The sequence below is a fragment of the Ochotona princeps genome, chromosome 9 (assembly GCF_030435755.1).
Source record: "Ochotona princeps isolate mOchPri1 chromosome 9, mOchPri1.hap1, whole genome shotgun sequence".
Taxonomy (NCBI): domain Eukaryota; kingdom Metazoa; phylum Chordata; class Mammalia; order Lagomorpha; family Ochotonidae; genus Ochotona; species Ochotona princeps.
In genome coordinates this window covers 6,777,202-6,792,782 of record NC_080840.1, presented here as the reverse complement: position 1 = coordinate 6,792,782, position 15,581 = coordinate 6,777,202, and the positions used below count along the sequence as shown (strand labels likewise).

Here is a 15,581-nt window from a genome sequence, read left to right as displayed (position 1 = left end):
ATGAGACAAAAAGGTGTATTTTTTCCGTTACAAATTACCATCACTACCAAAAGACTGGCTGAGGGGTGTGCTGCTAGCTACAGGCATTGCACTGACTGCTGGAGGTGGGTGAGTCAAGCAAAGCTGTTCTAGGGTGATTTCACAGTGCTTGTTTCTCTCTGCTTTTGCCCAGCACTTGTGACCAAAAACAAGTTACTGACAAGATAGACAAAAAATATGGAGTTTTGTATATCTCCCTTCACACTCACACATAGTCTACAAATCTGAGTAGTTGCCTAGCAGACAGCACTGCGAGGCATGGTATTTTTAAATGTGCCTCTAGCAAGTGTGATTTCAAAGCAGGAAGTGTGCCAGAGCTGACATCCCATCTGTGCTGAGAGCTCCTGCACAGCGTTTCCCTTGGATGTGCTTCAGAGGGAGGGAGTATTCCTGCCTTCAGGCACTGACATGTGCTTGTGGGATTCTGACATGGACTACGTGTGTGTTTGCTCATGCACATGCTTGTGTGTGCTATGCATGTATAACATGCTTGTCTTCATGTGCTTCCTATTTAGAAACAAAAGGAAATATGTATTGAATACCAACCATTTATAAATCATGTTTTAAAGATTTATTTTATTGTTATTGGAAAGGCAGGTTTACAAAGAGAAGAAGATCTTCCATTTGCTGGGTCACTTACTAAGTGGCCATAATGGTCAGGGCTGAACCAGTCTGAAGCTGCCAGGAGCCAGGAGCTTCTTCCAGGGCTCCTGCATGGGTGCAACGTCCCAGGACACAAACAGAGCTGGATGGGAAGTGGAGTATCAGGGGCAAAAGCTGGTGCCCATTTGGAATCCTGACATGTGCAAGGTGAGGATTTAGCCGCCAAACCATCGCATCAGGCCCTTGTAAATTATTTTATGCTCATAAGACAGTTGAGTCGAGCAGACTCTGTTTTGAAATTAGGAGAGTGAGGCCCTGAGAAGTCTCGACTTATCTCATCTGTGTGTGTGTGTGTGTGTGTGTGTGTGTGTGTGTGTGTGTATAAGACACCTATTCAAAATCTACTTTGAAGAACAAATCTTGCTTCCCTGATTGATTGATATGGATGTAGTGGAGATGCAGGGACTCCTGAGCTCTCACAGGCCTATGTTGAATGTTACTGTGTGCTCAGGACTCCTCCACCGAGTTTATTTCTGTGGTTTCTGGCATGTTCACTGGGTTGGCAAATGGGCAAGTTTCAAAAAAGTCTTTTCAGAGAAATGGGTTTGAACATGCAAAAGTTCAAGTATGAAGCAGCATGAACCATGAAACCTGGAGGAAGAAAGTGAGAGACAGATAGAACTTAGGTATGGAGCTTACAAAATAGAACTGTCCTCTCGAGGACTGCATGCTGGAATTGACCTTGACCTTGGCAGGATGGCTTCTTGGGGAAGTGAGTGAGCAGGAGTGACAGTAAAGTCTAGGGTGGGCAGGAGAAGGTCATCTTGCTTCTCAGCTTTGCTCGATCATTTCAGTAAAGATGCTGGATTTTCACTTCCATTGCAGGAAAGGCACTGGCCTGGGATGGTGGAGACCCTGCCAATGAGACAGGCACTCACTGCAATCAGGAGGAAGGCACGGGAGGAGGCTGTGGACAAGGCCATGAGCCAGTCATTCAGCCGAGTTGTTTCTAGGCTTCCATGCTGGTGCAGGACGATCCCCCACATTCACCTCTAAAACTCAGGGAGAGCTACACGATGTGACATGACCAAACCATGGCACACAGGATGGCCATGCTATGTTGGATGGCAAGAGGAAAGATCAGTCAGCCTAGGTAGAGAGGATGGCATGTCCTGTCCTTCAGGACCCACACTGGTCAGGGACACACAGGAAACCCAATCCTCACGCCATCTCCAGGAAGACTTTGGGCCTTAGAGGTCATTAGTGGGGAGTATGAGTCCACTTGAAAGGAATCAAACTTATTAGAAATCAGGTTCCATCTAAGCCTTTGAGTTTCCACTTGACATTTTGCTTGTGATGACCTTAGCAATGCTTTTTGAGGATATGGGTGGAGTGTAGATCCAAGTCTGGTTTCCTGTATGTGATTTCTTCTTAATGACACATTTCTCTGGGAGTCCTTTTTGAAGTTAGCATGAAGCATGGCTACTCACCAGGCCACAGAGCTCCAGCCTCAGCATATGCAAGAACATCACAGATATCTTTAGGCACTGCTGCCCCGAATGGGGACCACTTTAGGAAGCTTCAGCTGAGTCACAAGGAGGAGAAGTAGCTGTTCTAGGGCAGGAGTTGAGAGGGGACATTTTGGTCAGGTTCCTGTTCTGAACTTATGGTCTTGCCAATGCTGCATAACACTTCTGAGCCTTAGTTTGGTCCCCTGCATAATAGTAGTACCAGCAGTGCTTGGCTTATACTGATTCTTACAGTGCAAGTGAAAGTGTTTTGAAAACTGACATAAAGTGGGAAATTAGGTATACCAACTTTTTATTATTTGCTTGCTCTATGATTAATAAATCAATTCATTAAATTATTCAGCAATTATTGACTGAGGCCTTATGGTACGCTGACAGTAATCTTTGTAGAGATGAAAGTGAAAAGAATTTGTGTCCATTGTTCCTTTATTAACTGAGGAACATCAGCAAGTAATTTGTTCAATAGCCATTTATTCATGGAAACACTTCATGAAAAAATAATGATATTATTCTTGTTTGACCCCCATGAATTCTTAACAAATACATGCTATAGCTATATTACTATTCTGCTTTTAAGTTTCTTAAAATATCATGATACATCTTGGATATTCAATGAAAACTAAGGCAAAGCCTCTGTTGATCTCAAGAACAATGAAGTTTATCAGTGGAACAGTAGGCATAGTTTGGTACTTGGTTGGGGTGCTGGTGGAGAAGGAGCTGCAGAAAAGATTCTAGGGCAGATGTCATCTGGATTGGGTTTGAGTCCATCCAATGAATAAACTCACTTCACGTTGGAATGGAATTGCATGGTTCACTATTAGTGACACAAAGTCATACAGCAGAAGATTTTGGTACACAACCAAGTGAGGGTAGGAGGTCAGGAGATGTGGGATGAGCTTGGAGAGATAAGCAAGAAGGTGACAGATTGTGAGATAAATTGAGCGTATTGTGGAGTGCTATAAACCTATATAAGGGTAGGAGTGGTTATTCCATGGGGCATAGCCACTTAAATAATGGACAAATATGAAATTTAGGATTAGAAGAGTATCTGTTCTGACTTCCTTCTGTAGAGTCCTTCCTAGCTGGACATTCAGCCCACTTAAGCACTAATCAATGACAATACTTAGGATTCCAAGTTGGGTAGCCTCAGGATTGACATTGCCCATCTAGAGAACATAAGAAGAGATCCAGCTGTTGAGTGTGGAAGGGGAAGAAAGTCAGGCTAAATGTCCAGGATTCAGCATGCTGAGTTTTGGAGTGTCTGGGGGACATGTGCTTGGATGCCTGGTAAGCACTGACTGTACTATTCTGAGTAAAAGTCTGGGCCAGGTTGTGACTGGTGACAGTGACGTGTAGGTGGTATTTGAAGTCATGAAGCTGGTGAGTCACTAAGGAGAGTGTGTGGCATGTAAATGGCAAAGGTCCAGGGCCAAACCAGGAGGCACAGCAGAGGAGGAGAAGCCTGAGGTCATAGATGGAAAGGTGGGAGGGGCCCTAGTGGCAAATGGTGACACAGAAACCAGGCCAGGGGATGTGGTCAACAACTATAAGGAAGGCAGAAGCTGCGACGTTGGCTGAGTTCGTCAGGAAGAACCCTTTACATAGGTAGTGGGCTGATACAGGAAGACACTGAATGGTAGTCATTTGAGGAAGCCTCAATGGTTCCCCCAAGATTCTTGGCTACAAAGAGAAAGAAGGGCACAATTGTTACATTAGTATGGAAAGCAGATGTAGTCATGGGTCATTATGAGACTGGATTAGAAATAATTGGCCCCTCCAATTCATTAGATATTTTTCTCCCTGAATTTTAAGGGAAAGGAGTCTCTTGAAACCCAAACATGAGTTAAGAAACTGGGTTGGAGGAAGTGCCCTATCTATAATGAGAGAGATTGGAGCAGGTTCTTAGGCAAGGCCTGCTGGCTCAGTGTGGAGGAGCAGAGCAATGTTCTGAGTGTTGGGTGGGGACTGGTGGGGGAATGAGTGATAGTGAATGCCCTTGAGAGGATGTTGAAACAGCCACCGTTCTGTGTTAGGAGCAACAGACACAGACTCATTGGCTTGGAAAGATGGGTGAGGAGTGGGCCCTCTCTTTCCTGGAAAGCAAGCAGTCAGGCACTTGCTGTGACAAGAGATTATAATGACAGCCACAGTGTGCAGACTTATCCTGATATGGCCTGAACCCAGTGCCCTGCTTTTCAGTCCTAGCACAGACAAGAAATATGACACCTCTGTGGTCCATTGGAACAACTGGAGCTAATGATGGGACCGGCTTAGCTCACTCCATCCCCACCCCACTACCACCACTACCTATCCAGAGAATATGTAGAAAATAGTGATTCTTATTGTATGAGGAGTGTGCTGTGACATGAGTGCAGGTGTTGTGGCTATTCTTCTTGACAGATTTCAGCACAGTTACAAAGACAAAATGCATCTTACTCAAAGTCAGAGCAAAGTTACAGGAAATAAGCCCACCTTACAGTGAATAAGGCCAGCACTTGGAGTAACCTGCAGAGCCATGAGATCTCATGGCTGTGAGCAGTTGAAATGAATGAGCAACGAAGAGGCATCACAAACACTGGCTGCTTTTACGTGTGTTATTGGGGATGTTAAGCAACCATCCCAAGGCCAGGGGGCAACACTGGGGCAGAGCAGGCTCTGTGAATCCATGCTTGGGTGTTCTCTTCAAGGATGCACTTAGGGCATCCTTGACTGGCAGCTGTTATGGCAAGGGCTGCGCGCAGAGAGGCTTATCTAGCAGAAGCTGTTTTGCAGATCTGGATGCTGCAAGTCCCGGGTCAGGTGGGAGCAGGATCCACCTGCTTATCTGCAGTCTTGAGGTCCCAGGCCTTGTGGGCAGTATGTTCTCTGGGTCTTCACACTCCTCCTCTCAGCAACTGTCTCTGTGCCAGTTTCCCCTTTTGGACAGGGGCCCTGCATCAGGGATCCACTCTGATGGCCTCTTTCTAAACTCTGTTACCTCCGTAGGGCATGAAGTGTGTGCTGCTTTGCTTTGCTGGGAACTGGGGCTGTTCGGTCTAAAGGCCTCCGAGCTTTGCTCTTCCCACGTCTCCCCTCCAGCCTGCGTGGGTGGGGCCCACTGATGCTTCCTCCAGCTCCTGGGGAAGGAACTCCCTGGGCGATGTGCTGAAGACCTGGAAGGAGTTCTTTTCTGTACTAGTCACAATGGAAGTGTAAGAATTGGAATCACTTTTGGAGGCCTGAGAGCTTACACTACTGGCTGCTTTTTATTTGGTGGTTTTGAGAAAGTTGTATGAGGTTTCCTTTAAGCAAATGGGTCTGTGACTATGTGTTCATGGGAGAGAGCATCAGACATTTTCTGCTGGTTTGACATCTCACCACCTTGATCTCATGCAAAAAATGCTGAGACACTTTCCCTTCATTTCTCAAATGTGACAGATCAGGGTTACAGCAGGAACTCACCCTGTGCCCAACCAGTCAGCCTGACACACACATGCTTCTACTGTGGTAATGCAGCCTTACGGCTGGCTGCCACATTGCAGGAGGTAGACTAGTTTTTAAGATTGGTTTACTTATTCTATAGAATTATAGAAAGATCATGAGACACACACACACACACACACACACACACACACACACACAGAGAAATCTCCCATCTGCTAGTTGGGCCTCTGTCAGCCAAAGCCAGAAGCTAGGAGCTTCATATGAGTCTCCCATGTGAATAGCAAGGCCCCAAATAACCATGCCATCTTCTTCTGCTTTCCTAGGCTCTTTAGCAGGAAACTGGACCCCAAGTTGAGCAGCAGGTACCTGAAAAAGTGCTTAGATGAGCTGTTGGAATCCCAGATGGTGGCTTAACTTACAGTGCCACAAGGCCAGCCCCAGCCATATTTTCAAAGTGTTTTTCAGTGAGCAGCCCAAGTTCAGCAGTGTCTCTGAATTGCATCAAAGTGAGTTCAGGAAGGTATCTCATTTTGAAAATAAAAGCTCACAAATAAATAGTCATTTTAAAAGTAGAATGGAAAAAATATTTCATTCGATTCTTAATGACACCTAATTACAATCAGTTATCAGACACATAAAGTTCAAATTATAAACTTCTTGAATTCGTGACAGCCAATGACTCTCAAATGACCTCATTGCCATTCCCAGTAAGAACTTAAATGCACTTTCTTGGTTTTAAATTTCATCCAAAATTATACATAATCAAGAAAACATTTTTTTACTTTTTTTTATTATTTATTATTTTTAATTCATTAATTACATTGTATTATGTGACACAGTTTCATAGGTACTTGGGTTCTCCCCACCCCTCCCCAAACCCTCCCACCATGGTGGATTCCTCCACCTTGTTGCATAACCACAGTTCAAGTTCAGTTGAGATTCCCCCATTGCAAGTATATACCAAACATAAAGTCCAGCATCTTATTGTCCAGTCAAGTCCAACGGCTCCTTAAGTATACCCTCTCTGGTCTGAAGACAGAGCCAGCAGAGTATCATCCTAGTCAATTAAAAGCTCCAACATACCATCAGCAAAGGTTTACATCATTATGGAATTAATTGACATAGTAATGAGTAACCAATATGTTAAAAGTAAATGCGAGTTCTTAACCACCTTCTGTGACCACCTCATTGACATTTCAATTTTAGTTTATACACAACATATAACATACATAACATAACATGTTATACATAACATCATATCATCTTAAATTAAGGCAAACATGTGGTATTTAACCTTTTGGGATTGGCTCATTTCCCTTAGCATTATGGTTTCCAGTTTGGCCCATTTGGCCACAAAGAACTGCATTTTGTTTTTTTTTAATAGCTGAGTAGTATTCCATGGAATAGATGAACCATAGCTTTCTTATCCAATCCTCTGCTGATGGGCTGGAAACAATGATCCAAAGGTTCATCTGGAAACGCAAAAAACCACAAACAGCTACAACCATTCTCAAGAACAGGAAGTTAGCAGGGGGAATCACAGTCCCGGACCTCTGGACATACTATAGGGCAGTGGTTATCAAAACAGCCTGGTACTGGCACAAAGATAGAGAGGAAGATCAATGGAGCAGAATAGAAACACCAGAAGGGAACCCAAACAGGTACAGCCAAATAATCTTTGACAAAAAGACAAACGACAATCCAGGCAAATGGGAAGGTCTGTTCAATAAATGCTGTTGGGACAACTGGTTAATAGCCTGCAGAAACAAAAAGATAGACCCACATCTCTCACCATACACTAAGATCAAATCCAAATGGATAACAAATCTAAACCTACATCCAGAAACCTTCAAACTTTTGGAAGTAAACATCGGAAATACTCTACAAGATCTAGGGGTAGGTCCCGACTTCCTGAAAAGGACACCAAAAGCAGTAGAAATCGAAAGCAGAATAAACAAATGGGACCTCATCAAACTAAGAAGCTTCTGTACAGCAAGGGAAATAATCAACAAAGTAAAAAAGCAACCCACAGAATGGGAGAAGATCTTCGCGCACTACATAGGTGATAGAGGGCTAATCTCCAGAATATACAAAGAGCTACAAAACAACCAAAATATCAAAACAAACAAGCCACTCAAGAAATGGGCACGGGAAATGGGCAAACACTTCACAAAGGAACAAACCCAAATGGCAAATAAACATATGAAAAAATGCTCAAGTTCCCTGGCAACAAGGGAAATCCAAATTAAAACATCAATGAGGTACCACCTAACGCCAGTAAGACTGGCCCACATGAATAAAAGCACCAAGAAAACATTTTATAAAGTAAAATAAGGGGAAATGCTTCTGTCAGTAGGTGATAATGCACTTACAAAGTGCCTGTCATTCGCAGGGCAGAAAAGAGTGAGAAAGCAGAGAGAGACAAATGAAGGAGAAAAAAAACACTAAAAGCATTCACTGCACCTACAAGCATGTACCATGTGAAATGTATGCATTTCAGAGTCACAGGAGGCTGTATTTTTGGAAGATGACACCAGCATTACAACCTACAAAGTATTTTTTAAAGATTTCTTTTCTGCTTATTTGAAAGACAGAGTTACAGAGGGAGAGTTAGTGGGAGAATCTTCCGTCTGCTGGCTCACTCCACAATGGCTGGGACTGGGCCAGGCCAAAGCCAGGAACCAGAGGCTTCTTCAGGATCTCCCACCTGGGTGTAAGGGCCCAAGTACTTGGGCCATCCTCTGTTGCTTTCCCAGGTGCTCTTCCAAAGAACCAGCTCAGAAGTAGAACAGCCAGGACTCAAAACAACACTCATATGGAATGCTGACATCACACAGAGGCTTAACTTAATACACCACAATGTCAGCCCTAAAATTATTTAGAGAAAAAAATGAAATGGAATGAATAAGTTCCAGATTGTGCTGTTTAAGAGAGGAGCCACTGTTGTAGGGCCCTCCATTGGGGTCCTGTCCCTAGGGCACCGAGATTCCAGTTCTGGCCAACACTATCGTGGAACGGTCTAAGCTAACATGGGCTCAGCCAACAGACTAGGTAAGGTGTGTGCTATGAGATCATCAGGTTCCTTGTCTGCAAGCTGTGGGTGGTGAAAGCACCTTCCCCCAGCCCCATCATGGGTTGCCATGCTAAGGGTTACATGCTAGGCTGCAGTGGGTTCCTAGCAAACAACAAACACTGCCGGATGCTCATCCCCAGCTCCCAGGCTTCCTCACGCATTGCATCCACAGCGAACTTATTCTCAGAAGTTCCCTGAGGTCCTCGGAAACTCCAAGATATTGGATTCTGCACAAACACCAAAGACTCCCCAAGAGTCTTCTGTATGCTGGAAGAGGGGACAGGTAGAGGGCATGGCAAGGCCTTGGCTTCAGTGAATGGCAACAGATAAGCAGGCCTTCACTTAAAGGTAGAATTCACTCTTCAATTACAGCAACCTAAACACAGAGTGTGGCTGGGGCTGCCATTTTAAGACTGTACTTGGCAAGTGTGCTCCCCATCTCTGAAATTGCAGTGTACCAGCATCTAAAAATACTCAGCTCCTTTGGTGATGCAAAAATGCTGCTTGCATGCACTGTGGAAATAGCAGCACCAGAAAGAACCTTAAGAAAATGAAAGCCCAGAATTCTTTTGTGGCAAAGCCAAGTTCTAGGCTGGAAATGCACAACTCCTGATTTTAAGGGAGGGCAAGTGGCTCCAGAATGGTGGCTGGGGCTCCCCTTGCCCCTTCCTGAGTTACACGAGATTCAGATACTACATAACCACCTGTGCAAGTGAGCTTTCTCCTTCTCTCTTTTTTCCAGTGATAAAGACGACAGTAGAGTAAGCTGTTTTGCTGCTTTAGTGAACCTTACAGTGCTCTAAATGCCAATGACAGGTGTGATATGAACATCACCACCTTTCCCGTACAGCTACCTGAATGGTGATGTCTGGAATCTTTTTTTCCTGGAGGTGGTCTTCTGGAAAGGCTGTTCAGCTCCAGGGATACCTCTAGAGCACACAGAGATCAGTGTCTTAGAGCCAGGAGACCTTGCTCTCTTCTGCCTTGGACAGACATGTACCTGTCTCCCTTGTTTTATAAAGAAGGCATTAGGCTCCCTTCCCACTGTCCACTTAAGGGCATTCAGATGTGTTTTATTGCCATCGTGTTCTGCTAATGCAAGGTAAATGATTAGAGTATTAAAAGGACAAGCTACTTTAGTCTTCTTAAAAGAAAAAACGAAGGAGAAAGAACAAGAGAGGATACCCTCTCCACTAAGTCCCAGTGACGCACCTGCTGAAAATGGCTCTAGAATGTTGTGGATCCAAGCTCCCAGATGGCCACAGAAGCCTCTGTCGGAGGCAGCACATCAGCCTCCTTGCTGCTCTCTGTGGACACTGCCATACCCACTGACTAGGCTCACAGCCCTTCCTGCTGGTGGAGCTTTGTGCCAAAGATTCAGGATCTGTGTCCTCAGAGAAACCCACTGCCCGGCTATAGCCAAGGCCATTGCAACTCACAGGATGCGCTCTGTCCTAGCTCTCCACCTCGGTCCAGGCTTTCCATCTGGCTCCTCATCTGCTCTTCCCTCCTCCATACTGGAGCAGCTGTGTCCTGCACACAGGGAGACAGACACTGGCTGTGTAACTGCCATGGGCCAGTTCTCACCGCACTGCAGAGTGCAGGAGCAGGGCACCCTCAGACACGCTACTTAAACCTGTCTGAGTCCCACTTTCTTCTTGTTTGGAAGAGGACGTCTTTTCTGGAGCTTTCCAGGAAACAGACTCTGAGATGGAGATTTGCACGTTGGAAGTTTTGTACACGGAGCTCTCAGGATTAGTATCTGTTAAAAAAGTGAGAACAGTGTTGGGAAGAAAATTTTTTTCCTTATTTTTAAAAATTTATTTTCATCTTATTTGTAAAGCATAAAGAGAGATAGAGAAAAAGAAGAAGCAATCTTTCATCTGTTGGTTCACTCTCCGAGTGCCCATAACAGCCAGGATGGGGTTATGGGTTCCGAAGCCAGGGGCCTGGAAGTCCCAGTGAGGTCTCTCATGTAGGGCCATCCTCTGCTGCCTTTTCAGAATCGTTAAAGGGAAGCCGGAGTAAAAGCAGAGCAGCCAGGACTCTAACCAGCCACCCCTGTATAATGTAGGCATCCTAAAGCATCAACTTAATTGCTGAGCCAAGTACCTCCCCTGGAAGAAGCATTTTAATGCAAATGAAGCAGTGGACCACAGATCTCCCAGTGAGCTCTGAAGCCAGACTGACCTTTCAGTGGTCCCAAGTTGAGGTTAGGGACTTTGATCTGCTTTCACAGGCTAGATTTTAGATGCAGCCTATCCCTAAGGAAAGGAGCATGTCTGGTGGACTCTGATGGGGCGCGGAGCAGCCCATCGGAGTGTGTACTCAAAGCCTCAGGCTGGAGGAGGACAATGTAATACAGCCATTCACACAGGAAGCATGGTGCTGTAGAACAAACCTGCTAAGCCTGTTGTTATCATTGCTACCTGATCCTCTTCTAACCGTTTCATTCTGACAGTTGTATCACAATGATTTTCTTGTCTATTTGGCTCTCATTCTGCTATGAATTGATAATCACAGCAGCCATGGTTTTTTTGATTGAACTTTTTAAACCAATGTATCCCTGGAGCTTGACTCATAGAAAAAAAACCTCAACAAATAGTTGTAGAATGGGGATGTTTATAAAGCGTCTCATGTGGAGTGGAGACCATGAGGAGGATTTCCCTTAGTACATTGGGTAACACGCCACTGTCTGTGGTGCACCAGATGCTAGCAGTGTGAGTGTTCTCCCCTTTCTCTCCTAGCCTCTCTGGACTCGTGGCAGACCCTGACCCTGTCTTCAGTAGTTGTTGATCCAACCATCAGGAAGTTTGATGTCGCCCACATCAGCACGGCTGCCATCAGCAACTTCTCTGCTGCCCAAGACCTGTGCTTGTTGGGTGAGGAGAGCTTTTATTCGAGATGGGGAGAAACAGCCTAATGCCAGTGCTGCCTCAGAATCTGACCTTGAAGCACACAGGCTATCCTACAAGAAGTCCAGGGGCCTCGCAGGAGAGACATTTCCTGCAGAATACCTGGGTGGGATCTTCTGTTTCTCAGTGGGGCAGCCAGTAGTTAGAGCCTGCAGGGGTAAAGCAGCCAGCGACAGAGCAACCTTGAGCTAGGCCAGAGGAGGACCAGACGGAGGATCAAGGGAAATGGCTATGACATCTACCCTTAGATACCTGGTGGGCTGCCATTTGAGGAGGAACTACACTAGGGTTGACCATTCTCACAGGGCAAAGCTAAATCTAAAGGGTAAAACTTAAAGTTCAAGAGAGACTTTTTATTGCAGAAAACAAACAAACAAAAACAACTTTCAAATAGGTAAACCTGCCCACAGATGTTACAGTGTTTCTAGTCATGGGTGGTAAATTCTAGAGGTAATCAAATAAATCCTAGGTAATTGCTTCATTGGGACTTCTACAAAGACTTCTAACTTCTAAAATAGGCTGAAATTGGGTATCACTTCCATCCCTCCAAGATTCCGAATGTACTCAAGATTCCTGCATGGTTGGATATGAAAATGTTCAAAACCATGTTTATCATGTGGACTGGGCCACCATGTATAGAGGAAGAGGTAGCACACTGCACCACTCTGGCTGGTACCATTCACAGAGCCTGGGTGATGCACAGGGCTTGAAGCCATGCACGTCTTCCCTAGTCAAATGAAGCGGTGCTATTTTCAGAGCTGCCCTCACTACTGAATGCCATGCAGTAGTTTCTCAGGTGCAGTACCTGGCATTTGTGGTGGAAAGGGCATGATTGCTGGTGGAACATGATGAGTAAATAGCCAGCTGGGGAAGAATTAAAGTGGACAGCGGGAGGAGAGGCTGAAAAGGATGGCGAGAGCAGAGGTATGGAGAACCTTGTCCAGTACGACCAAATCCTCCAGTCCATGAGGATCCCTGGACACGTTTTAAGCAAAATAGTAATAATAATAACAACAACAAGAACACATTTCTGAGTTGAACAGAGATCTGTTGTGTGGAAAATAGATTGATAGGGCAGTCTCTACCATTTTATTTCCTAGCTCTTGGTATAATAACTAAGATTTTTAGATGGTATTTAGATGAATGAGTAATTACATAACTGGGTGGGTGGGTGGGTGAGTAGATGGATGGGGACATGATGGGTGGATGCATGCCTGGATCAAAGCCTGCAGCCATCACTGACATAACAGCTCTGAGGCCAAGGTTCTCCTTCCTCCTCTTCCCTGCAGAATGTTCCAGTCACCAGGACTGTCTTGTCACCACTCTTCAGATCCGACCTGGAGCTGTGAGGTGCATGTTCTATCCTGATACCCAGAGCTGTACCCATAGCCTACAGGGCCAAACCTGTCAGCTTCTACTCCGTGAAGAGGCCACCCACGTCTACAGAAAGCCAGGTAGGCCCAGGCCTGTATCTCTGGGGACATTCCTGAGCAACCTGGGCATGGCTGGGAATGAGGTTCACATGGAAATTTGGTGGGCGATGGCCTTCGATTCTTGGATAAAGTTGACCCAAGTTATCCTGGTCCAGGTAGCACTCACCTGGAGTGGACTGAAGGAAAGTAAGGAAAAAACTATTTTTACGTCTATTTCTGGTGCCCTCTTGGCCTTTGAATTTCCTAGAAAAAGATTAAATAGACCACTGTTCATTACTGTTTTGTACATCTAGAACATTCTTTTACATTTCTTTTTTTCTATCGTTTGGTGCCTACGTTAGTGCTGAGAGTGGTGGGTGAGCTCATCTCTGATCCAGCCCTGTAGCCCTGTCCTGCCCTTCAGCCTCATCCTTTAACCTGGAGGCTGGGAGCCCTCACATCTGGGGCTACTTTGATTCTTACCTGTGGAGGTCTTGCAGCTTCTGCTTCTGGTACTATCTCCTTTTCATTTGGACACTAGATTGCTTAGTCAAGGGAGGCTGACATTAACAGTGTGCTTCACCACTGCATGCAGCCCATCCATGTGGCTCTGCTGCTGAGAAAGGCCTGAGCATCAAGGTCTGAGTTTGGTGAAGCAAAGTGTTTGTGTGTGTGTGTGTGTGTGTGTGTGTGTGTGTGTGAGAGAGAGAGAGAGAGAGAGAGAGAGAGAAAGAGAGAGAGAGACTTCTTTATGAATGTAGTGTGACGGACTCCACTGGGGGAATGCTCACGTCCAAGAAAGGTGATGTGCAGAAGGATGTGTCTTCGTAGACCTTGCCTGCAGCTAAGAGCTGCAGGAGATTGTCTTAGCCCAGGTAGTCACGTGGCTGGATGATGTGTTTTTGAAGAGAATCCACTGATTCTGCAAGAGATCTCAAAGCGAGAACTGTCCATCTAACGATTTTCCCATGTTTGATCTCACCGGGCAGCCTCTGCGAAGAGGATTGGATGCCATGGTCTCTGGAAAAGCAACTTGGATTCCCTCGAAATTCTTCAGCTTTTGTGCTTTTCTGGCTTGGCTCTCACCTTCAGATGATGCCACGCTCATGCGATGTGGCTATTTCCTGTATGACAAGAGAAGGTTCCTCCACTGTAGCAGCCACAGTGCTGAAAGCTGGCCTGAGGCCCTTTGGTTGATGAGGAGAAGCCAAAGGTCAGCCCTGATTTGTGATTGGATGCCAGATTAAATAACAGTAACTGTTTCTTTCCATTCTGAGTTGTAACTTGTACTCTAATGCTTTTACAACGGGGAAGACTCAACTCACTTTGTCTTCTGTCTGTCCTCTCTTTCTCTGCCTTCCATTCATTCATTCACACACAAAATGATGCAGGAGTTTCTAAATCTCTTTGTGCCAAAATAAACATTTCTCTCTTTTATCGATTTGTTAATTTGCAAGACAGAGTTACAGACAGAGAGGATGAGATTCAGAGAGATCCTCCAAAGGGCCGTAACAGTTTCATCCTGGTCTCCCACATGGATACAGGTGCACAAGAACTTGGACTGTCTTTGACTGCTCTCCCAGGGCATTAGCTAGGACTTGAACCAGCACACTTATGGGATGCCAATGCCACAGCTGGTGGCCAAACTTGAAAGACCATGGTACAAGTTCCTAAGCCCACCTTTGAATTCCTTTTCCTGTCATTTTTTGGAGTGTCCTCCTATCAGTTCCAAAGCCTTTTGGCCTGGAGACTGTGAACAGACTTGATTTCAGAGCCTCTCAACCTTGAACCCTGTTAGCATCTGCAGCCAGAGAATTCTTGCTGTGGGAAGCTTTTCCATCTATTGTGGGGTGATTAGCAACACCCCAAGCCTTGCAACAACTAAAAAGGTTTCCAGAATTTCTACATGTCCCCAAGGGACAAAAATCACATGCTGTGATGTAGCAAGTAAGGCCACTGTCTGCAGCACCAGCATCCCATAGTGGCACTGATTCAACTCCAGGCTGCTCCACTTCTGATTCAGTTCCCTACTAACCTGGGAAAGCAGTGAAAGATGTTCCCTGTATCTGCATAGGAGACCCAGAGGAAGCTCCTGGCTCCTAGCTCCTGGCTTCAGATAAGCCCAGCTCTGCCCAATGTGGCCAACTGGGGAGTGAACTAGTGGGTGGAAGATTCTGTCTCTCTGTTACTCTACTTTTCAAATAAATATGTAAATAAATGTTTTTAAAAGAATCACTTCCCTCTGAGAGCTGCTGCATTATGCCAAGCCCTTGAGCAATGGAGAGATTCTGTCTGTCTGTCTGTCCGTCTCTGTGTCCACCTGCCTCCTCTCCCATATGCCCACCAGCCATGTGTTCTGATAGAGGAAGCTGCAGAGATCAGCCAGTCGCACTGGCACTTGACTGTTAGACCTCATCCAGGACGCCTGTCTCCCAGGCACAAGCTTTCTTCATGCTATTTATTGTTCCTTATGTACAAGACCCTGAGTCAGACACAGGACAGTATCAAGTCCCTGGAAAGAGTTCTTGGCACTGGGCCTGGACTGAACAAAGGTTTATTGAACTGATGAATGAATGAAAGAAAATAC

At 45.4% G+C, this 15,581-nt stretch overlaps 1 protein-coding gene across 1 annotated transcript in view; it reads left to right on the top strand.

Moving 5' to 3' along the window:
* Positions 1 to 15,581, top strand: part of TG (thyroglobulin) — a 205,445-nt gene that overhangs the window by 95,296 nt on the left and 94,568 nt on the right. The window contains exons 36-37 of the mRNA XM_004580737.2: positions 11,415 to 11,549; positions 12,872 to 13,036. Of these exons, the coding sequence (XP_004580794.2) occupies positions 11,415 to 11,549; positions 12,872 to 13,036 (300 nt within the window). The remainder of the gene's footprint in view (positions 1 to 11,414; positions 11,550 to 12,871; positions 13,037 to 15,581) is intronic.